The sequence below is a fragment of the Mytilus californianus genome, unplaced genomic scaffold, assembly GCF_021869535.1.
Source record: "Mytilus californianus isolate M0D057914Y unplaced genomic scaffold, xbMytCali1.0.p SCAF_2, whole genome shotgun sequence".
NCBI lineage: Eukaryota > Metazoa > Mollusca > Bivalvia > Mytilida > Mytilidae > Mytilus > Mytilus californianus.
In genome coordinates, this window is record NW_026262668.1 from 83,408,871 (window position 1) to 83,433,698 (window position 24,828).

General features: G+C 33.7%; 1 protein-coding gene and 1 long non-coding RNA gene across 2 annotated transcripts in view; both read left to right on the forward strand.

The window, feature by feature from the left end:
• LOC127728368 (uncharacterized) overlaps window positions 1-24,828 on the forward strand; it is a 242,517-nt gene that overhangs the window by 122,391 nt on the left and 95,298 nt on the right. The window lies entirely within an intron of this gene.
• LOC127728327 (elongation of very long chain fatty acids protein AAEL008004-like) overlaps window positions 14,088-24,828 on the forward strand; it is a 33,380-nt gene continuing 22,639 nt past the window's right edge. Inside the window, exons 1-2 of the mRNA XM_052235674.1 lie at window positions 14,088-14,383; window positions 24,500-24,687. Of these exons, the coding sequence (XP_052091634.1) occupies window positions 14,329-14,383; window positions 24,500-24,687 (243 nt within the window). The 5' untranslated portion in view covers window positions 14,088-14,328. The remainder of the gene's footprint in view (window positions 14,384-24,499; window positions 24,688-24,828) is intronic.

Consider the following 24,828-nt stretch of genomic DNA (forward strand, 5'->3'; position numbering starts at 1 on the left):
GTTAAGTTGTATGATAATCGGCTTTGTCTCTGCTGATTTCACCAGTGCCAAACGATTATGTTGTCTTTCAACTTCTTTCTCTCTTAAGGTCATACATCTGAAGGCTAGGTAGTATGGTGTCATCAGGTTAGCATCGTGTAGAAAACGTGTACCATGTTCTTGTTTTATGGCCTTCATAACTTCACCTCCTTGAAGTTGTAAGTCAGCTTCATTGTAAAGTAGTCGTTGTCCATCGGCGCATTCTATGTTTAAAAGGAAACTGAGTGACTGCATAGGCGTTGAAGATAAATGTTGAATGTAGAAGCTCTCGCTGATTGTTGATACAGTTGAACCTTTGTTGAGGAGTGCTGTTGTATTAATTCTATTGATTGTTATAATAACGTCATTTTCTGAACCAAGTAGTACTGATGTGGAGGATTTCTGTTCAGTATGCTGTGTTGATTGTTTCGTGGTGAACGTTTGTTGGAGGTTCAGAGCACGCTGTGTCTTTCTTGGATGACCGTGCAGTCTATGGCGTAGTGTCCTGGCTGTGAAATCATTCTGTTTGCGTCTTCTGTGTTGTTCTACTAGTCTGTATATAGTTGTTCCATCTGGGTGGTATGGTGTCCATGATGTATCCCTCCTTGACCATTGAATGTTAGTAGGCTGTTTGTCAAATTTTTTATCTTTCTTCAGAGCCTTGACTCCTTGTGAGAGTTGTTTAACAAAAGCTGAAAGCTGCTGAATTTGTCTGTTTTCTACTGTTGTTGTCGTTGCTTTAATAGTAGCATGTATAGATGGATGGTTTCTTTTTCGAAGAGGTCTTGAGGTTATGCTGGTTCTCTATTTCTGTGCGCCTCTCCTTGCCGATTTCTTCTTATTTTTATACGAGTCGGAGTTCCTTCCGACATGAGTCAAAAACAAGAAGACCAAAGAAGCCAGATCATTTAATTTCACATTCAGATATATTGATGATGTTCTTTCCATCAATAATCCAAACTTTCCTGATTGGGTTCCATTAATATATCTTCCAGAACTAGAAATTAAAGAAACAACAGACACAGCTTCCTCAACCTCATTTTTAGACTTTTACCTCGAATTTGACATAAGCGGTCATCTCAGTTCCAGAATCTATGACAAACGAGACGATTTTAATTTTGAAATTATCAACTTCCACCACCTTAGTAGCAATATACCAACTTCACTTGCATATGGGATATACATTTCCCAACTCATTCGGAATTCAAGAGCTTGATGTTGCTACTCTGACTTTATAAAACGTTACCAGTGTCTGAGCAGAAAGTTGATGAACCAGGGTTATGTCAAAGAACGCCTCGTCCTTTTTCTAAAAAAGTTCATCGGAAGTTATCAAGACCTTGTTGATAAATATTACTTATCAGCTTCATAAATAAAACATGATGGTCTTGAAGTATAGATTATAGGTACTGACGTGTTGTTTATCATCTTAATTACGTGTTATAGTGATCTTTTATTTGTTTTTGTAAATTATTAACCTTTACTGTTTAGTCCAGTTTTGGTAATATCCTTTTGGCGTGTCTCGGTACTCATACGTCCCGCCATTGTGTTATGGTGCTATGGTCAGTTTTTGTATTCCTGTCTTTCATTTTTTGCTTATGTGCTTTGTCTATATGCTATTTTGTTTTTCTTTGTTGACATATTTGTTTGTCTTTATAATGATTAAGATTATAACACAATGTTGACTGGTGTACCCCTATTTTTGACATTTTTACCTATTATGTCTGTTTGTTTTGTTCACACATTGTTGTCAATATAATGGAATTCTATGCGACTGACATACAAGTGAGAGGTTTAGCTAGCTTTAAAACCAGGTTTAATCCAGCATTTTCTACATAAGGAAATGCCTGTACCAAGTCAGGAATATGACAGTTGTTTTTCATTCGTTTGATGTGTTTGTGCTATTGATTTTTCTATTTGATTAGGAACTTTCCGTTTTGAATTTTCTTTGGAGTTCGGTTTTATTTTACCTTTTTCTTTTTCTAGAATCAACGCTTTCTCAATTTCTCGTGAAATGGATTCACCAAATTATATTCAATTGTATTCTTATTATGCATAATTTCATTATGTGTGAATTGGCCAATTTCTGTTGACTAATGGAATTAATTTAAAAACTTTCATTCAACTTTTGTTATTTTTATTTGCCTTAACTGGGAATCGAACCACTCCTTGAAGTCTGTTATGCATGACTGATAGCAAACACATAGACGAAACCTCTGGCCCGCAATTTAGATGTCTATCCATGAAAACAAATTAATTTTGAAATATGATACACACAGGTACAATGGACACACCTTTATGTGTGTAACAGACACTCGTATTATAGTTTGAGTTGGTGACTGCGAGGTTTAGATGAATGTGATGTAGTCAAGAGTCAAAGTTAGTACAGATTTGTTAGGTCGGTTTAGGTCCGAATCCCTGTTTTCTCTTTGCTGTCCCAAGTTTCTATATTTTTTCCGTTTTTCTTATTTTGTGTGTTGATATTTTTGTAATAAGAACGGATTTTCCCGTTTATTTTTAGCTCACCTGGCCCGAAGGGCCAAGTGAGCTTTTCTCATCACCTGGCGTCCGTCGTCCGTCGTCCGTCGTCGTCCGGTGTCGTCGTTAACTTTTTTACATTTTGAACTTCTTCTAGATAACCACTGAATGGAATGAAAACAAACATGGCATGAATGTTCCTTATGAGGTGCTGACCAAGTGTTGTTACTTTGTAGCCGATCCATCATCCAAGATGGGCGCCACCGGGGGACTTAGTTTAATATAGGACCCTATGGGAAATACATACAAATGTCTTCTTTTAGAGAACCACTGAATGGAATGAAACCAAACATGGCATGAATGTTCCTAATGAGGTGCTGACCAAGTGTTGTTACTTTGCAGTCGGTCCATTATACAAGATGGCCGACAGCGGGGGACTTAGTTTAACATAGGACCCTATGGGAAATACATACAAATGTCTTCTTTTAGAGAACCACTGAATGGAATGGAACCAAACATGGCATGAATGTTCCTTATGAGGTGCTGACCAAGTGTTGTTACTTTGCAGTCGATCCATCATCTAAGATGGCCGCTTAGGGGGGAGGGGGGGGGGCTTAGTTTAACATAGGACCCTATGGGAAATACATTCAAATGTCTTCTTTTAGAGTACCACTGAATGGAATGAAACCAAACATGGCATGAATGTTCCTTATGAGGTGCTGACCAAGTGTTGCTACTTTGTTGCCGATTTACTGTTCAAGATGACCACCAGGATATTTTATTAAATAACGGGACCAATATTAATCCAAATTTGGCCTCAATCATTATTTGGGTATCTGTTATGATTTTTATCTATCTTTACATGATTTCTAAAACCAAAGTAGAGTCAGGTGAGCGACACAGGCTCTTGAGAGCCTCTAGTTTGGTTTATCATTGGCTATTTCATGTATTTCAAAAGAAAAGATTATAGGCATTTTGTCTATTTTGTTTATAAATATAGAGCGATTTCATCTGTTTTAATACATATCTTTACAAATGCATATTCGAAAATCAATATGAGAGTAAATCGTGAGAAAACAAAATAAACAAGGTAAAAATTCCTTTAATTTAAACCATTTTTAACGTTTTGATGAGGTTACCGCTTATGAGACGATTTTCTGATAAATAATGCTTTAATTGTTAAGCCAACAAGTTACAAACAAAGACAAGATCGTGTGTTGTACTCCAAAAATGTGCACTTGGTACCAAAAAATTTCGAGGTCGATCACCCTCCGACGTCGCGCGGGCCAGCTATTCAACTGTTTTTCATTCTTTTCCAGACAAAGTTTTAGATTATGATAGTGTGACTTCATACTTACTGAAATTTGCTATTAAAAAGATATTTCTAAAGAACATATATACTATTTTTTTTTATTACGTAAAAACCAATCAAGCCTAGGGTACGGCAACTTGCTCTTGTTTACAGATTTACAATACGGCAACTTGTTTTTCATCTGTATGGCAACTTGCTAGTTTTATGATATTTATATGTCGTCCTTTTCAAGAATTTATGCAAATACCTAATTATACATTTGATTAAATCACAATTCGCTTGACGACATTGTAGATTTTACACAATAGAAGGCTACAATGTTCATAGTCCTATAAGATATCAAGCAGTATAATAATAAATCATGTTTTCCAGATGCATATACATTTCATTTCAATATTTTACCCGTACTAAACATTAAAAAAAAAGTTTCATGAAGTGTCCATAATAAAAACCATTTGAATTATATTATTTTTATAGTTTACATTATAATTCCTATATATATATATATATTCGAGTCTACATCAGAAATGAGATGCAATTGTTATGTAGTCAATTTACATTGAACAAATGAAAAATCAGTTTATCTTTTCATCCTGTCATAAAAGGTAGAAAAAAAAATTGTATATTACGTGTTTTCATCTGTCATTTAATAATAATGGCAATTGAAAATCTATTTAGATCCTGATGGTGTATTCTCATAGATTCTTTGGGAAAATCAACGAAATATTAAAGATTGATTTGATAAAAGCGTTAATATAGATATCTGCTCTTGGTGACAGTTTTGTTAAAATACTGAAATCTGTAAATTCTTATCGTGAAAGGGTAAGTCGGATACACTTTGCATATTTAGGGGTGCTTTCGTGCTTTAGTTGTATTTTTTTCTACTTATAACATATGTAAACATTATTGATTTAGCATCTCATTAAAGATTCGAATATTTTCATATATTTGAAGGTAAAATGTTGATTTTTAAACACTATTATTTCACATTTCTATAAAACCTGATATATAGGTCAAGTTCCAGACCTGTATAATGGGATGACCAGACCATTTGATATTCTCATGGGTGGCAGGAGGTTTTTGTTCGGACTGATCATTTAATTTTTCTTTTTTGTACATATTTGTTTCTGGCAATTTTTGTGCTAAAGATTATTCATCATGTTTCTACCTATTGAGTGCAAAGTTATCATTTTATCAGATGCAGAACCAGGATTTTGAAAAGGAGAAAAGGGGGGGGGGTGGTGTCCGCGGGCCCCAAACTAGACAAAGTTTGGAGTGGAACCGGTAAAAAGTCTGGATTAACCATAAATTTAGCTCCATAAAGGTTGCGGGCACCACGCCCCCCAAAATCCGCCTCTGTTTATTTTCAGTTCTTTCCTGACCAAGGTATTTATTTTCATAATTCTCCTCCCCTCCCAGAAAATCAAAATGTCATCCCGTAAGTTTTAAAACAGATGCGTATTTGATATAGAAACACGTGCTGCTGTAACTGTTAATGCAATTACAAGGGGTTCGAGTTGCTCAGTCTTTAGTTTTCTATGTTGTGTTTTGTGTACTGTTGTTTGTTTGTTTGTTTGTCTTTTTCTTTTTTTTTTGCCATGGCGTTGTCAGTTTATTTTCTACTTATGAGTTTGAATGTCCCTTTGGTATCTTTTGCCTCTCTCTTACTTGTATTGAATTATATCATTTGATTTGACGCAATATCAAAGTCGTGTTAGTTAAAAAGTACTACAAAAAGAGAAGTCCGGTGAATGTATCCCACTACCCAGCAACCCCTCCACCCACTCCTTTTAATTTAGGCCAAACAGAATTAACAACAGTCTTCTATTTTTCTATTCTAAAAATAAAAAGTTGCAATTTTTTTCTTTTATTTGTGACTATTTTTTGGTTACCACACATGTATAGTCTGCCATAGTAGTAGTTTGAATGATTAATGTCCTACAACAGAACTATAAATATTCTAAGTCGTCGGTTCCTTTCCTGGATTTTTTTTTCCGAATTGTATTTTAGGCTCTAACCGTTTATTTTTTGAGGGGACATGTTTTTTCTCTCGTGACATTTTTTTTTTTCTTAAATGAAAAACAAGCTTTTTAACATATAAACAATGACTAGAAAATTGTTTCGAAACGTAATGTATTTATTATTCGTTTCCCCCCTTATTTTCAATGGAAACAAAGTATTTTGTAAATTTAAAATCAAACAATACATTTAAAAAAAACACCCCCTCAAAAAATGAATGGACCGCGGTGTTTTATTAAACTTTTGATAATTCGGCCTTACAACAATTAAACAACAGTTGTTAGAAGTATAACTATAAATGAATGTATTTAGAATGATTAGGTTAAAGAAACATTTTTTTTTTGTCTTTCAAGAAAACACAACGTCCGATATGGCTGGTACGCGATATTGACATCTGAATGAAATTAACAGCATACATTTTAGAATATGTTTTGCTTTGTAGTTTATTTCGTATATTTGTAAGCTGGTAGCGCATTGATATGTACACCATATAACCCTGGTTATTACCTATATAGTAATCAATACCATCTTTACATTACAGTATATTGCAAGATGCCGTACAAAAAACATGTTTTGCAATTCACCGTGCAACGCCCTGCAATTCGCCGTACAGTAAGCAATAGCTGTTTAGGTTCATATTCTGTAGAAAACATATTTTTGAAAGCGAATTTCAGCAAATATAAAGTCACACTACCATAATCTAAAAATTTGACTGGAAAGAAAATGAAAAACAGTTGAATATCAGGCCAGCGGGACATCGGAGGTCGTACGACCACGAAATTTTCTGGTACCAAGTACACCGTTTTGGAGTATAACACACAATCTTGTCTTTATTTGCTACTTGGTGGCTATAAAAATGAAGCACTATATGTCAGAAAATCATTTCATCAGCGGTAATGTTTTGACGAGCCTTTACTTTTGGATCTTTAAAATGCACAAGTTAAAAAAAAAAAACTTTTTTATAAATGTTTTCAGTAACTATTAGCCTTCAACTTCTGAAATTTTCTTGTCTACCTTCGCGAAATATTTTCATATAAGATTTGATAGCAGTGTTTTATCAAACTTTCCAAAATTCGCCGTGACAAACAATTAAACAATTACTTTAAGTATTATAAAGACATATGAAGAAACATTTGCCTTTCCGAATATAACTCTCACGTACAGATCGTTATGAAGCAATGAGAATAAAATTAACGAAAAAGCGTCATCTCTACATGGTCTACCTTTTTTTCTTACAGATTGATTTTTCATGAAGAAAGAGGGTTAAATAAGTCAAAATTTGAATGAAATTAACATACTTATGCTAATAATAATTAAAACGAATGATGAATCATTTGGATTTTGGCATTACAGTAGCAAAACATTATAATGTTCGGGGGAATTAAGCAATAACGTTTATATCTTGAGCCAATACAATTACAATTCCTCGTAAAAATCTTTACATTTGTGCACAGATTTTTATTATATTTGCGCGATTCATTTTACAGGTAAAACAGGGAAACTAGATATTCCATTTCTTTACGGTCCTAGGTTTAGCATAACAGTTTTCAATATCTAAATTAGATAAGGTACTTCTCATCGAATTCATTTTTGAACGGACAGTTTCGGTGGTCAGTATATAAAGAAAATTTGGCGTTCGTTACAAGAAAGTTAGGACATAGAAGTTAGATTTTTATACTATTCCGATCCCATCCAACCCAAATAACCTTCATATGTACTACTAATACTTCCTCAGTTCGTATTTACTTGCGCATATTGAATTTTGATGCATTTACAGATATATAAAAATGAGGAAATGTGGTGATTGCAAATGAGACAACTATCCTCCAGAGTTAAAATGAAGTGGTGGTAAGCACTTATGGGCCACCGTACAGCCTTCGACAATAACAAAAAACATTTCGTATAGTCGGCTTTAAAAGGCCCCGACATGAAAAATGTGAAACAATTCAAACGAGAAAACTAACAGCCTCATTTATAACAAACTAACTTACGAAAAACCATATATGACAACGACAACCACTGTACTACAGGCTCCTGGCTTGGAACAGGCACACAAATAATTTCAAAGGCAGGATAAACGTGTTCTATCGATATGGAAAGGAAACCCATCGTTCATATATATATTTATATTTTTTAAGATGTGCGTTCACGCAACTTCACACACTGACTTAATTTATATTCAGTAAAACAAGAAAACAGAATACAATATTCACAATTACGATGGAGAATGTGTCAAGAAGACAGCAACCCGATTATAGAGCAGAACACAGCAAAAGGCCTTCGATGGGTCTTTAACGCAGCGAGAAAATCTAGCACCTTGAGGCGGACTTCAGCTGGCCCCTTAACAATAATGTAATCTAGTTCAGCGAAGTGAACGCCACACTGAAGTCCGAAACATACAAATGAACCAAAACTTTAAAAAAAAAACCCAAGACTAACAAAGGCTAGTTGCAGACTTGGGACAGGCGCAAAAAAGTAGCGGGGTTGAACATGTTTTCTGAGATCTCAACCTCCCCCTAAAACTCTAGCCAATGTGGATTAAACAAACACACAGTTGAGTTAGATTTTTATAGGCTACCGTACGTCGCAATAAATATTCATGTATCACTGTGTCTAAACTACCCCGGCAAAAAATGTTTGGACTCGATGGTATCTAATATCCGGCACGGTGACGGAACATCAATAGATAGAGAAAAGGTAGTTTTCTGTTTATTTATTTGTTATTGTTATGATATCGAAGAATATTTATACATATACAACTATTTTCTATTGTGAGATGTAATATTTTCTACAACCGTTCTAGATTAACGGAGAAATAAGTAAAAATGCACGTCAAAATGACGAATTGAGTGAACCTTGCCTCGAATTTGTTTAATTTCTGCTTAAATTGTTCACATGGTACGGAAAGAAAGGTACGAAAAGAAAGATATTGACATGGAGATTGCAAAACTAGTCACTTTGAGCACCTCAATACTTGTATTTCTGCGTATGGATCGAAAGAAATGGGTCATGTCAAAATGGAAGCACCCGGTTTTGTCAATGTGTACAACCCGGTTTTGTCCTAAATTTCACAAGGCAGAACCTGGTTTTGTCTAAGAAAAAAAAAAGGCATAATCGCATAACATAATTGAATTTCACCAATTAGGAGGAAAAAAGGAGTTTGGTGGCTGGTTGGAAAACGATTTCTTACAGAGGACAACTTATTATTTATTGAATCTGTAAACACTTGAATTCCTACTTTATTGGAACAAAAATAATTATAATTTTGCTTTGCATTTAAAAAAATACTCTAACTGCAAAATAGATAGAAATGAAGGTTATACCGCAAATTGAGGTTTAAGCTTTCTATACGTTTTTTTTTATATGAATTATGTAAATTTTAAGTGTTTAAACTTAAAATTGGAGTTTATGGTCTTAAAAATTGAAGAACGCACATTTGATATGTGATTTTCTTGCACAACAGGATGGTTATCTTTATAAGTACCCCAATCTACCTAGGGGTGTAATATTTCCTATGATCGTTTAAAATAAATCTTCTTAAGGCTAAATGTTCAATATATGGCATGATAATCAAACAAATGTATATATGCTTGCAGAATCGCCATAGAAAATGAATGTTTATGGTGAGAAAAGGATTACAATAATCATGCATTAAAAATCAAATCCATCTATCCCTAATTGTAACTATAATACTAAGTATAAATTAGTATAATAGTCTCAGGCCATCGAGAAAATGCAATAATGATTATTTTATTAATAGTTGTATAAATAAACGGTTCTGTTATCTCTCCATTGTGGTATGATTATCGTACATTGACGTTGGTCAGTATATTATTGACAATATATAGGGACGGATTCAGGTTTTTTCAAAGTGGGCGTAATTCAAACAGCTTACATACCGCAGAGCGTAGCGAAGCGAACAATGTTTTGGACGAATTAAGCTAAAAAAAATCGTAAAAAAAAAGATTTAATATATTTTGGGCCATCAAAGGTGGGGATGGGGGCATGTGACCTATACGCCGCCTGGATTCGCCACTGATGTTATATAACGAAATCGTATACCAACTTAAAATTTTATAAGAAATAAGAAAGCAGGGACACCCGCGAAATTGGATGTATGTGAGTAGGATTATCATGTTTATTCTAAAAATTCACATTGGTATTTTGAAATTGTCGGAATGCGAGACCAAGGGATGTAAGTTCGTGGCGGCTTGAACTATTTGTATGAAGCTTCATATGTCAGAAGTTAGAAGGCCTGACTGCAACATACCTCGCACACAGATCTTTTATGTAACGATGTTTCTATCTGTCATATGTCCATTGCCCTTGACCTCATTTTCATGGTTCAGCGAATTCCTAACAAAATGAATAGCTGATAATGGTTGATATCTATGATCAAGGTTAACATTTCGTGTTCAAGTCCGTATCTCTAATACCATAAGTTATAGGTCAACTATATTTGCTCGTATGGCGCATATGACTATTTAAGTGACCTTGAACTTATTTTCTTGATTAATTGGTAAATGTTCAGTTCTTTTTTTTGGTTGGTTTTAATGATTGTAATGTGTTCATGTCCGTCTGGCAGGTTTCATCAGACCTTGACTTTTTTTATGGTTCCATGAACAATGTTAATTTTATGAGATACTTTTTCATTAAATTATTTATCTTACAGACCTTCAAAATAAATTCGATAACGATCATTCCATCAGTCGCGACATGTCAGTGCGTACAATCACTCTTGTATAAATAATACGTAGTATTTATTTTTTGTTAAAGTTGAAGTTGTTTTGCCATGTCTGATTAGTTTATCTCGTTCGTGTAAGCCTTAATTATGAATTGTTAGACTTTTTTTTTAATTCAAGAACGGTGCAATCTTGTTCGGAATTCTTGGTTGGTTTTAGCTCACCTGACCCCAAGGGAAAAGTGAGCTTTTTTCATCACTTGGCCCCCGTCGTCCGTCGTATTCCGTTATTTTTTTACATAATCTTCTCCTCTGAAATTACTGGGCTACAATACATTAAACAAACCTTATCCACAATCTTATGTCGGGTTTAAAAGGTCTAACGAACTTATGTTTAATTGTTTTTCATCATCATTGGGGTATCTAGTTTAAAAGGTTTTTGATGACCCCGCTTGTCAACAAAGATGGCAGACATGGCTTAAAATAGAACATAGGGGGATGCAAGTTTTGTATATTATTTGAAAACAGCTATAGATAGAGAAAATTTAACAGGGACAGATATGTTCATAATGTTGAGCTGTATCTTTTGTCCATACACATCAAAACTCTCACACGAATTCTTATAGAAGTAAATGTCCTTGAATGACAAATTTCTCTTTTTTTTCCATTTTTGTCTATTATCTTGAAATATATAAAAGCCATAGCAAAATGATCAGCAAGACAATATATACGAATAAGTCGACTTGGTCGATATCCTTGTAACAATCAGTGACGTTTAATTACGATTTTTACCATTTCTTTGCGTTTTTTCCAATTATCTTTCAAACATCTTCTCCTCTTTAACAATTTAATCAAACTTGGCCACACGCTTTATTGACGTATCTGGTTTGAAAACCCACATGATCAGCCATTTGTAAGTTTATTTTTTGTTTCAGGGTACCAGTGTTAACGTTGCTTTTCATAAAATAAACAAAACCGGGTTCTATACATAGACAAAACCGGGTCATTGTGTAGTAAACAACATTGACAAAACCGGGTGCTTCCATTTTGACATGACCCATTTCTTTCGTTCCATACGCAGAAATACAAGTATTGAGGTGCTCAAAGTGACTTGTTTTGCAATCTCCATGTCAATATCTTTCTTTCCGTACCTTTCTTTTTGTACCATGTGAACAATTTAAGCAGAAATTAAACAAATTCGAGGCAAGGTTCACTCAATTCGTCATTTTGACGTGCATTTTTACTTATTTCTCCCTTAATCTAGAAAGGTTGTAGAAAATATTACATCTCACAATAGAAAATAGTTATAAATGTATAAATATTCTTCGATATCATAACTATAACAAATAAATAAACAGAAAACTACCTTTTCTCTGTCTATTGATGTTCCGTCACCATGCCGGATATTAGATACCATTGAGTCCAAACATTTTTTGCCGGGGTAGTTTAGACACAGTGTGTATGTCTTAAGAGCTAACAGGATTTCTCTTGATCACTTAATATAATTTTTGAGAATTCACTATGGAATTGGGGATTTGCTTATGGTTGAATGTCGTACTGTAAACGTTTAAAAATATGTTATCAAATAGGAAGTCGCACGCGTCTATCCGTACGCTCAGCCAGTGATATCTGTAATTTGTCGAGCGATTGTATTTTCTGACCAATTTACACTTTCATATTGATTATGACACTTCTTACATGTTCAAAAGAACTCAAATACTTCCAAATGAATTTCAACTATGCAACGGAGATCATATGTTGGCTTACGGTGGTAAATTATTTTTTTAATATGTATGTTGTTATCAACATATGACAAAATGTTTTAATACATGCAAAATTCATATGACAAATACAATGTTTTCGCAACGAATCGTACAGTATAAAAAAGTGTACAGATAACGAAGCGTACACAATTTGAAAATAAAGACATGTAAAAACATGCATTTTTTTTTTCTAGATAACACAAAAACCTACACTCTTTACAAGTTTGATAAATCTTATCTATAACATTATCAAAAATGTATGCTAGAGGTATAGGGGGAGGGTTGAGATCTCAAAAAACATGTTTAACCCCGCCGCATTTTTGCGCCTGTCCCAAGTCACGAGCCTCTGGCCTTTGTTAGTCTTGTATCATTTTTAATTTTAGTTTCTTGTGTATAATTTGGAGTTTAGTATGGTGTCCATTATCACTGAACTAGTATACATATTTGTTTAGGGGCCAGCTGAATGACGCCTCCGGGTGCGGGAGTTTCTCGCTGCATTTAAGACCCATTGGTGGCCTTCGGCTGTTGTCTGCTCTATGGTCGGGTTGTTGTCTCTTTGACACATTCCCCATTTCCATTCTCAATTTTATTTAAGAGATATGAGGCACGGGAAACTTGAAATTTATAACTGTTGAAAATAGTGAGCATGCTTTTATCAGTGACAAGGTCGTGTGTTTTTTTATGTTTGCCTTTAAATTTATAAAATATTTAAAAAACCTTGCAGGAAGAGATGAGTAATACACCATAGAATATATTGACGCAAAATATCAGAAGAATAAATATTGGAATTTCCTTAAAAATGTAAATTTTTCTCTGTCTGAACTCCGTGGCACACGGTGTAATCGATTCGAACGCGTCAACGTCCGGATACATTTGTATCGGGGTTATATGGGGTGCTACGGGTTAGTGTCCGGGTGGAGTTTTATTTTTTAGTCGTTATAACGACTTAGCTAACTTGTTATAACGACTTAGTTAACTCGTTTAGACGACTTAGCTTATCTAATTCGTTAAAATAACTTAGCTAAGTTGTTATAACGAGTTAGCTAAGTCGTTATAACGAGTAAGCTAAGTCATTTTAACAAGTTAGTTAAGTTGTTTAAACGACTTAGCTAAATTGTTTAAACGAGTTATCTAAGTAGTTACAACGAGTTCGATGAGCTAAGTCGTTTAAACGAGTTAGATAAGTCGTTTTAACGAGTTAGCTAAGTCGTTTAAACGAGTTAGCTAAGTTGTTTAAACGAGTTAGCTTAGTCGTTAAAAGAAGTTAGCTAAGTTGTTATAACGAGTTAGATAAGCTAAGTCGTTATAACAAGTTAGCTAAGTCATTATAACGACTTAGAAATAAAACTCCACCATGACACTAACCGGCTTCCGTAGGATGCTGTTTAGAAATAAGAATATAACATCTGACCAGTTGCTGCTACAGTCAACTCGTTTACTCCATTACTGTTTATTTACCTTGTTAAGAAGTTTTTAACATTAGACCTAATAGCGGACGACTTAAACACTTAAGCAAACATTCTAAAATTGATTGTCAGAGTTCTAATACAACATAGATAAATATACACTGAAAAATAAGCAATGTAATTTTAAAATCTTATTTTTGATAATTCAGTTTTGAAGATTTGTATTCAGGAATTTTTAAAACTTCGCTTTATTCGTGGAAAATTACAACGAAATACTACTTTAAAACTACACTTTTCGAATATTTTTACAGAACTTCTCTACTTTATGTAAGGACAAGGGAATGACAAATTCGTGTATATTACAAATGCATGTAATACTCATTTTAGCATATTCACAAATACTTCATATACGTTCCGTCATATACGGATGCGTCCTCGATACGTGAGTTCTGCAACAGCTTTAGTATTAGTGACTGTTTGTGATGCGTACCCTTTATGGTGTCACCCTTCACAAGATCTGAAGAATTTCCATGTTTCATTGATCTTGCATATCAATGTACGCTTGAGAAATCATGGAGTCATATGTGTGGACACTTGAATATTATATGGTCGATCACAAAATCAAATATTTGATTTCAGCTAGAAATTGCCAAAATGGATGCATTGAATGCAATACAAAATGAATACAAGTATGCCATGAGCTTGGGCGGTAAGTCATAATTAGATTAAATCAACTTATAAAAAAAAGAACGTTAAAAGAAACAAGCAAACCATTTTTGAAAATAATTATATAATCCATGTATGTATCTACACCAGATAGCATGCGAAGCGTAACAGTTTATAACTATTTTTTCTCATAAATGTATTTGCTACGGTGCATTTGTTATGTCATATTTTAAATTCCTTTTATGAAATCTATAGAGCAGAGAATTTTGATTTTTGTTTATCAATTGTACATGCAGATTCATTCACTTCTAACCGTATAACGTAGGAGTTCTTCAGAACATATATAGGATATATAGTTCAGTGCCAGCAGAGAAAAGAAGTAAAGTGTTAATCTCTTCCTCACAAATACTTCGAAATGACAAACATTATTCAATTGAATCTCGAGGAAATTGAAGGAACCATATGAAAACAGTTATAAATTTGTAAATGATTGATTTACTTTCAATTTATATATTATTTTTACCGGGCTTCGACTTATGAAGTCATGCAGAGGCGGATTTTTATTTCTTTTCTTTTCTTTTTTTAGTTTTGGGGTGCTGGGCCGCAGCTACATATATGACAAATGCATAAACTTTTTTTCAAATGCCACTCCTAAACTTGACATGGTACCCCATCCTTTTCGAAATCCTTGAACTGCAACTCGAAGTTAATTAAGGAATGTCTGTAATATTTTTTCTGTCTATTCAAAATAACCTAAAAAATATGGTGCACACACCGCGTAGCATGTTATTTAAAGGTGTGCACCACATTTTTGAGGTTATTTCGAATAGACAAAAAAAATATTACAGTCATTCCTTATAATTTAATTCTAAATTCCATTTTTAAGGCGTAAATCATGAAAAAGTTGATGACTTCACGGTCACATGACAATATTATGTATATGAGCTGATAGACAAAAATCTTTCAGCCAATCAAAAGACGTGTTACAGCCAAAATTAAATTATTTACTAAAATTGAGAATGGAAATGGGGAATATTTCAAAGAGACAACAAACCGTCTTAAGAGCAGAAAACAGCCGAAGGCCACCTTCAACACAGCGAGAAAATCGCGCACCTGTAGGCGGGCTTCAGCTGGCTCCTACACAAAAATGTGTACTAGTTCAATGAAAATGGACGTCACACTAAACTCCAAAACATATAAATGAACTAAAATTAAAAAAACATACAAGACTAACAAAGGCCAGAGGCTCCTGACTTGGGACAGGCGCTAAAATGCAGCGGGATAAGACATGTTTTGTGAGATCTCAACTCTTACCCTATACCTCTAGCCAATGTAGAATAAACAAACACACAGCAATACGTACAGTAAAACTCAGTTTAAAAAAAGTCAGAGACCGATGTCAGAATAGGTAACAAAAGAAACTAAGCAAAATGACAATGATACATAAATTAACAAAGGACTACTAGCAGTTACTGACATGCCAGCTCCAGACCTCAATTATTTTAAATCTACGATGCAAAAGACTTCTTTTGACTTCTATGATAAATACTATGTTTGGTCTTTTCTGTTTACTTATTTATGGAGTACCTTGACATCGCATAAATTCACGACAATCGTTTTGTACCAACCAACTGTCCCTAGTTTAGATAAATGCATTTTCCTTCTAAAAAATTTTTAAGAAACTTGTGTTCTTATGGAACCTACACAATTTTACAGTTCGTGACAAATTTTTGTTGACAAAAGCGTTGAAAATTATATATGATTGGAGGGGACCGGAGAATTAAGTGGCTATAACTTTATAAAGATAAGAAGATATGGTATGATTGCCAATGAGACAACTCTCCACCAGAGACCAAATGACGTAGAAGTTAACAACTATAGCTAATCGCACGGCCTTCAACAATGAGCAAAATCCAAACCGCATAGTAAGCTAAAAAAAAGCCCCGAAATGACAAATGTTAAACAATTCAAACAAGAAAACTAATGGCCTGATTCATATAAAAACAATAAACGAAAATCAAATATGATCAACAGCAAAAACGAAAACAGACATAAAAATTTTACAAACAGAAGTTAAAAAAACAAAAACAGAGGTCAAAAACGGAACCAGGTATAAAATTAAAAAAAACAGACGTTAAAATAAAAAACAGACATCAAAAACGAAAGCAGACATGAAATTAAAAACAGAGGTCAAAAACGAAAACAAACGTCAAGAACGAAACCAGACATGATAAATTCCAAAAACAGACGTTAAAATAAAAACAGATTTTTATTAGGGGTTCAAATTAACATTTGGTATTGGAAGGTCCAGGACCTTTGACACTCCAAACTGAAAGGTCCACAACATAAATCCCAGGTCCTACTTTATTTGAAATATTTCATAACTCAGTAATTTAAGATACAAAATTAATGTGTTTTTGGTCTTAGGTTAGCTTGTTTAATTATATTTGAACTGCATGCAATATTTTGTTAAGTTTACAAATATATTGCCAGGCAACCATATAAATGAAGAACTAAACTGTCAGTGTCACTGAGGTATAACATGTATAATAATAAATGATGTAATTGTCTTACAAGTATATTATGAATTCAAATAATCTTTTTTTTTTGGTATTGGGGAGGGTGTCACTGTGGGTGGGTGTGTTGTCTCAATTATTGGTAATTATACCACTATCTCAGGGCTTACACTACTTCAGAATCATAGGGAGAAGTGACTTCTCTTTTTTTAAACTGATAGGGAGAAGTGGTGAGATTTGAAAGAGAAGTCAGGCTCACTCAAGGCGCTACAATGTTTGATTTTTACTATAATATAAAGGGCTATATGTATCTTTTTTTATATTGTTCAATTCATAACCGAGTATACAATTAAAGTAACAGTTCAAATTCATAGCTGTTTAAGTTCATCATATGTTGCACAATTATATTAGTTCCTCTCTTGTTAGAAACTACCAACTAAATATCTAGCACTAATAAAGAAAGAACTTGTTTTACATAAAAAAAAGACAAGAACGTGATGAATGCTTAATTTTTCCCTTTGGGATCAATATTCTTCATTCATGGGTCCGTAGTCATTATCCATAGAATCCGGATTTCATTCATAGCTAGTCCGTTTCCCGACTCCGATCAGTAGTTTGTACAAATATTTCAATGGCGGACGAGAAAATTTACAAAAATAAATGATGTTTGAAATGCTATTTGTAAGGGAATATGACGTTTTTAATGCAATGAATGGATTACAAATTTACTTAAGGCAACTTTCATCACTTCTAATGGGTTAACAAACTTATTTTGCCGACAGTTAAAATGGTTTGAAGTACGCTCTCGAGGGGTATAACGGCATGTCAATAGTAAATTATATGGCTTTGAAATGACGATACTGATGGTTAAAAAGGTCGGCAAAGTCAAATTTTATTTTCTTTCAAATCGAAGGTCCGTCGGGCGTAGCTAGTAACCAAAATGAAAATGCAATAGTGGAAGGTCACGGACCTCGGACCACCGCTAATTTGAACGATATAAAAACGAAAACATACATAAAATTAAAAAACAGACGTTAAAATTTGAAAATAGAGGTTAAAAAACGAATACAGACATACAATTAAGAAAGACAGACAATAGAGGTCTAATACGAAAACAGACATAAAATAAAAAAATACAGACATCAATAATTAAAAACAGAGGTCAAAAACGAAAACAGACAAAATACAAGAACATGACAACTTGGACAAATCTTAATACATATTGGACCAATCTTGAAGACAACTCGGGCCACCATTAAAGACAACTCAGACCAGTTTAAAGACAACTCGGACCAATTTAAAGACAACTCGGACCAATTTAAAGACAACTCGGACCAGTTTGAAACACTTGCCAGACCAGTGGCTTTTACGTTTAATATGCTTTTTGTTTGTTTTTGTCTAGATTTGACTATAATTGCTGTATACATTTACATGTATATACATTTGAAATTAAATCGAACATTTCAAAGTATAGACTCACAAGAATTTCGTTTGAATATTCTTAAAACGCTTAGGTTATCTTTTAAAGTACATGGATGATTATGTACCCAATTTTAGATTTAATGCATGTTTTTAAACGATGCATTTTAAAATCCTCTTTGCTTGTATAGATAGTTGAATGAGCACGGATATCAATTGGATCTTAATCAAACACATGACACATCATTTCTAACGTGGTAATTTTTTGTATTTTATCAGGAATAAATTATAAGCTGATACATACTAGATGTATATTAAAAATCTCTGTTGATCAGCATGTAATGTGAGAATTAAATGAAAACATTGTCTTAATACTTTCCGTTTCACTTTGTCAATAAGACAGATGAAATGAACAAAAAAATTATCAAATATGACTATTTTGCAATTACAGAGGCAACTATTTTAATTGCTCTTATCAAACTTTATCCACTTTCAGTTACCGACTGTACTCTTACAGCAAAGTTAAATCATGTACCTATTATTTCTTTCCTTATAAAGTAGTTTATTAGCGTATTTTCACGGGCATTTCGTCATGCGACTACTGGTCGTCGATGAATCAATTCAAAATTCAAAATCACATTTACAAAAACACTTCATGTATAATAATACATGAATAATACATGAACGCGAAGTTCTAGAATTTTATTATATATATAGTATACAAACTAAATTTGATCTTGTTTTCTTATAAATTTGACCGTTAGTTTTCTCTTTTGAATTGTTTCATATTTTTCATGTTGGGGCCCTTTATAGCCGACTACGGTATGGGCTTTTCTCATTATTGAAGGCCGTACGGTTGCCTACAATTGCTTACTTCCACTTCATTTGAACTTGTGGATAGTTGTCTCATTGGTACATGCCATCTCCTTATTTTTATATTAAACAAATTATCAACTCCGATTTTAAATCCTTTTCATATATAATTTCAATGTCATTATTATGCAAAAAATAAAATATTCGTTAATAATAAGAATGGTAATAATTATTATTTTCATAATTATTATTTCAATAGTTATTTTTATCATTTTTAATCATTATTTTGAATTAAAAAAAAATGTTCACTTATGACAGCCATAAGAGCATCTTAAGTATGACTATCCTAGGACAGTTTTGCTTTTTCATACTATGATAGTCATAAGATGGTCATGAAATTTGTCCTAAGATATATCTTATGACATATCTTAGGATACTTTCGACCTTGTTACATGAATTAAGCGCGACCTTACAAGTTAAAAATCTCAGTAACAAGAGGTTGGTTAATCGTCTAATATGTTTAAATGAGATGACCCAGCTTAACGTCTATTTTCGTTTTTTTACCTCAGTTTTGATTTTTTCACGTCTGTTTGTTCATTTTTTATGTCTGTTCTTGTTTTTGAAGTCTGTTTTAGGTTTGAACGTCTGTTTTTTTAGATTTTGTTCAATTTTGCCCGAATGACTGCCCACAAAATACATCATGCTTTATTGGAATTCGACCATTGTTTTTTCTTTATGATTCACATAAGATTGTGTGTCACCTTTTGAGTTTCTTCAAAATTACTGCATTTTTTTTTCTTTAACTTAATGCATAGTTTTATCAAGTTAGTTGAACCATTTTTACAGACATCGATTTTTTTCTGATTTTTTCCGCCTGTTGACAATACAATGGATATTTTCGCAGATTTTGCAGTTGAATTGTATCTAATTGCTTTGACGATCCGATACCAGATCTTTCACGATTCAACCGCAATGCTTGATCGCCGTTACTTATTTTTTCACGATCATTTTCTCGATATACCGAATGATAGCCGTGATTTATGTCGAGATACTTAAGGCAAGAAAATTAAAATATTATTTCAGTTTACCGCGAAAAATGAATTATCTTATTGTTTTATAATACGAATTTTCACGATAGCTATCATAGTACATGTATTTATGTATAAGCAATAAAGCGAGGGAGCTCCAGGCTTCCGTACTTATGTTCAGAGGATCCTGGAACATGACGCGAAAGTTTAGGTAGTAAACACGTGAAATGTCACGACTTTTCGTCAAATTTTTAGTGTATACTTTAGTCAATACTTTTCTCTCACAAAAATATTTATTGGTATCTTAAAAATTGATTAATCTTGTCGATTTCTTTTTGTACATATTTTGCAGTGTTTCAAAGTTTATTAATTACGGAAGTACGGAAGCGTATAGGTATGTTTTTTTTTGCTGTTGTTGCTGTTGACTTGTTGCGTAATATCATACCTATCGATATATTTTATGTCGACTTGTGTGGCAATACCGCAATAAATTATGAAAAATATATCGAAATATTGTGTTATATCAAAACAATTCGATATACAAAACATTGACTTGAAGTCGATGTCGATATATTTATGTCGATACAAATTATAATCGAATTTAATTATATCGATTAAAAATGACAATTAATTTATCAATTATATTTATCTCAATATTTCGAGAACAATACCGCTATACGTTTCTTATATTACGATATATCGATATACTAGAAAATGGTTTGTTGCGTTGTTTCGACATATATATAGAATGAACGCGGGTGTTTTACCCAGCTTCCGTTTAAATCTAGTGCGGACAAAAGTATTGCCGTAGGGAATTTTTTATTAACTTTGAGGTAAGGGTGGGGTAGGGTGTCAGACCCCAACTTTGGACCTATTCAAAAAAAAAATTAGGCCGAACAACATCCTGGATTTTTTCTCAAGTAGACTTTAGCTACCCAGATTCCCTTCCACCCTTATATTTAATTCGTATAAAAATCCACATGACAATGCTATTCATAAATATTGCTGAAAATTGACTAAGTCCTAGGTCAGGAACCTGTTGTTCAGTGGTTGTCGTTTGTTGGTGTGGTTAATATGTGTTTCTCGTTTCTCGTTTTTAGCTCACCTGGCCCAAAGGGCCAAGTGAGCTTTTCTCATCACTTGGCGTCCGTCGTCCGTCGACGTCGTCGTCGTCCGTCGTCGTCGTCCGTTGTCGTTAACTTTTACAAAAATCTTCTCCTCTGAAACTACTTTGCCACAATCATCATTGGGGTATCTAGTTTAAAAAATGTGTCCGGTGACCCGGCCAACCAACCAAGATGGCCGCCATGGCTAAAAATAGAACATAGGGGTAAAATGTAGATTTTGGCTTATATCTCTAAAACCAAAGCCTTTAGAGCAAATCTGATTGGAGTAAAATTTTTTATCAGGCCAAGATCTATCTGCCCTGAAATTTACAGACCAATCAGACAACACGTTGTTGGGTTGCTGCCCCTGAATTGGTAATTTTAAGGATATTTTGCCGTTTTTTGTTATTATCTTGAATATTATTATAGATAGAGATAAACTGTAAACAGCAATAATGTTCAGCAAAGTAAGATCTACAAATAAGTCAACTTGACCAAAATGGTCAGTTGACCCCTTAAGGAGTTATTGCCCTTTATAGTCAATTTTTAACCATTTTTCGTAAATTTTTGTAATCTTTTACAAAAATCTTCTCCTCTGAAACTTCTAAGACAAATTTAACCAAACTTGTCCACAATCATCATTAGGGTATCTAGTTTAAAAAATGTGTCCGATGACCCCGCCCGCGAACTAAGATGGCCGACATGGCTAAAAAATAGTACATAGGGTAAAATGCAGTTTTTGGCTCATATCTCTGAAACCAAAGCATTTAGAGCAAATCTGACGTAGATAAAATTGTTCATTAGGTCAAGATCTATCTGCCCTGAAATTTTCAGACCAATCAGACAACACGTTGTTGGGTTGCTGCCCCTGAATTGGTAATTTTAAGAAAATTTTGCAACTTTTGGTTATTATCTTGAATATTATTATAGATAGAGATAAACTGTTAACAGCAATAATGTACAGCAAAGTAAGATCTACAAATAAGTCAACATGAACAAAATTGTCAATTGACCCCTTAAGGAGTTATTACCCTTTATAGTAAATTTTTTACAATTTTCATAAATTTTGTAAATTTTTGTAAATTTTTACAAAATATTTTCCACTGTAAATACTGGGCCAAGTTCATTATAGATAGAGATAATAGTAAGGAGCAAGAATGTTCAGTAAAGTAAGATCTACAAACACATCACCATCACCAAAACACAATTTTGTCATGAATCCATCTGTGTCCTTTGTTTAATATGCACATAGACCAAGGTGAGCGACACAGGCTCTTCAGAGCCTCTAGTTTTTAATAGATTAGACCGTTGGTTTTCCTGTTTGAATTGTTTTACACTAGTCATTTTGGGGCCTTTTATAGCTTGTTGTTTGGTGTGAGCCAAGGCTCCGTATTGAAGGCCGTACTTTGACCTACAATTGTTTACTTTTTACACTTTGTGACTTGGATGGAGAGTTGTCTCATTGTCAAGCATACCACATCTTCTTATTTCTATATAAGTTCCCAAGTTTGGAAAAATAGGGAAAAAATCCTCATATCATTCCATAATATAAGGTGCATAATTCCAACATATGTACAATCTTCCAGTGAAGTTTCTAGGTTTTAGGTGGAAAACTTTAGGAGGAGTTGATTACACCAAAGTTATACCACTTTCATAAATATTGCTGAAAAATGACTAAGTTCCAAGAATAGGTTGAAAAAATAAATCAACGAATTCCATCATAGGAGGTGCACAACTTAAACATATGTTCAATATTTTTGTAAAGTGTATGGGATCTGGATTAAAAAATGTAGTAGGAGTTGATTACACAAAACTCGTATCCTCTTTCATTGAAATTCAAGTTTCAAAGTCTTGAAAAATGAGCCGGCTGGCTAAACTAAGACATTCTCCACGTTGTCCATGATACCAGACGTAGAGGTAGAAATTTCCATTCTTATGCCATAGGCCCGTACGAGTTTTCCAGCATAGGGTGATGGGTACTTGGTATGTCATATAGTCCAAATAACTATTGGCAACTGGCCTAACTAAGAGATTCTCCACATTGGCCAATATACCAGAGGAAGAGCGAGACATTGCAACTAAAATTGCCCATAGTGGTAATGCCTAAACCCGTACGAGTTTGTGAGAAATGGGCAAAAAAAGGGGGGTGGGTATTTGGTATGTAGCATAGTGCAACTTCACATTAGCCGGCTGGCTAAACTAACAGATTTTCCATGTTGGTCATTGTATCATACAATACTTTATTCCCTAAAATCCAATACTACCTGAGGTAGAAGGAGATATTGCCTCTTAGATGGTCTATAGCACTTATGCCCTTATCCGCATGAGTTTGTCAGCATAGGGTTCGGGTACTTGGCATGTCACATAGTCCATCTTAACTATTGCCGGCTGTCGAACTTAACAAAGAGATTTTCCACGTTGGCATAGGTACCGGAGGTAGAAGATATATATTGCCTTTAAAATGACACACAGCACTTATGCCCTAGACTCGTACAAATGTGTCAGCATATGATGAACGGGGGGACCTGATATGTCACATAGTCCAATTTAACTATTGCCGACAGGCCAAACAAAGAGATTTTCCACGTTGGCCATGGTACCAGAGGTAAAAGTAGATATTGCCTCTAAAACAGCTCATAGTACTTATGCCCTAGACGCGTTCGATTGTTAAAAATAAAAAGCGTTATATATAGTTTAAAACATTTGAGTCTTATAATGCTAGTTTGAGTCTACTCCACCCTTACCTCAGAGTTAATAAAAAAATTTCTACGGCAATACGTTTGTCGGCACAAGGTGCAAACGGAAGCTGAGTAAAACCCCCGCCTTCAAAAAGCGCGGCGGTGTCAATCATTCTATAAATTAAAAGTCGATATATGTCGAAACAAGGCTACAAACCATTTTCCAGTATATCAATATATCGTAATATAAGAAACGTATAGCGGTATTGTTCTCGAAATATTGAGATAAATATAATTGATAAATTGATTGTCATTTTTAATCGATATAATTAAATTTGATTATAATTTTTTATCGAAATTGATATATCGACATCGACTTTAAGTCAATATTTTTTATATCGAATTGTTTTGATATAACACAATATTTCGCAATATTTTTCATAATTTATTGCGGTATCGCCACACAAGTCGACATAAAATATATCGATAAGTATGATATAACGCAACAAGTCAATAGCAACAACAACAAAAAAGATACCTATACGCTTCCGTACTTATGGATACGTCCGGAACCATTATGATGCCATTTTTTTATTCAGATCCTCGTGTCAGTGGCTGGTTTATGATGTCATCACCATGGCCATGTTTGATGATTATGTTGATGTATCTTATATTTGTGAAAATTGGTCCAACAATAATGGAGAAAAGAAAACCGTTAGAACTAAAAAATGTATTAATATCATACAATATAGCCTTGGTTTTCCTTTCCGGTTATTGCTTTACACAAGTGAGTACAATGAATTACACAAAGAAACGAGAGCATAGAAAAAGCATAAAACAAATCTGAAGTTGTGTAACGGAAATTATGAAAATATATTTGTTGTACAACCCATAATATAAAAGCTTTACATTATATTTGCCACCAATT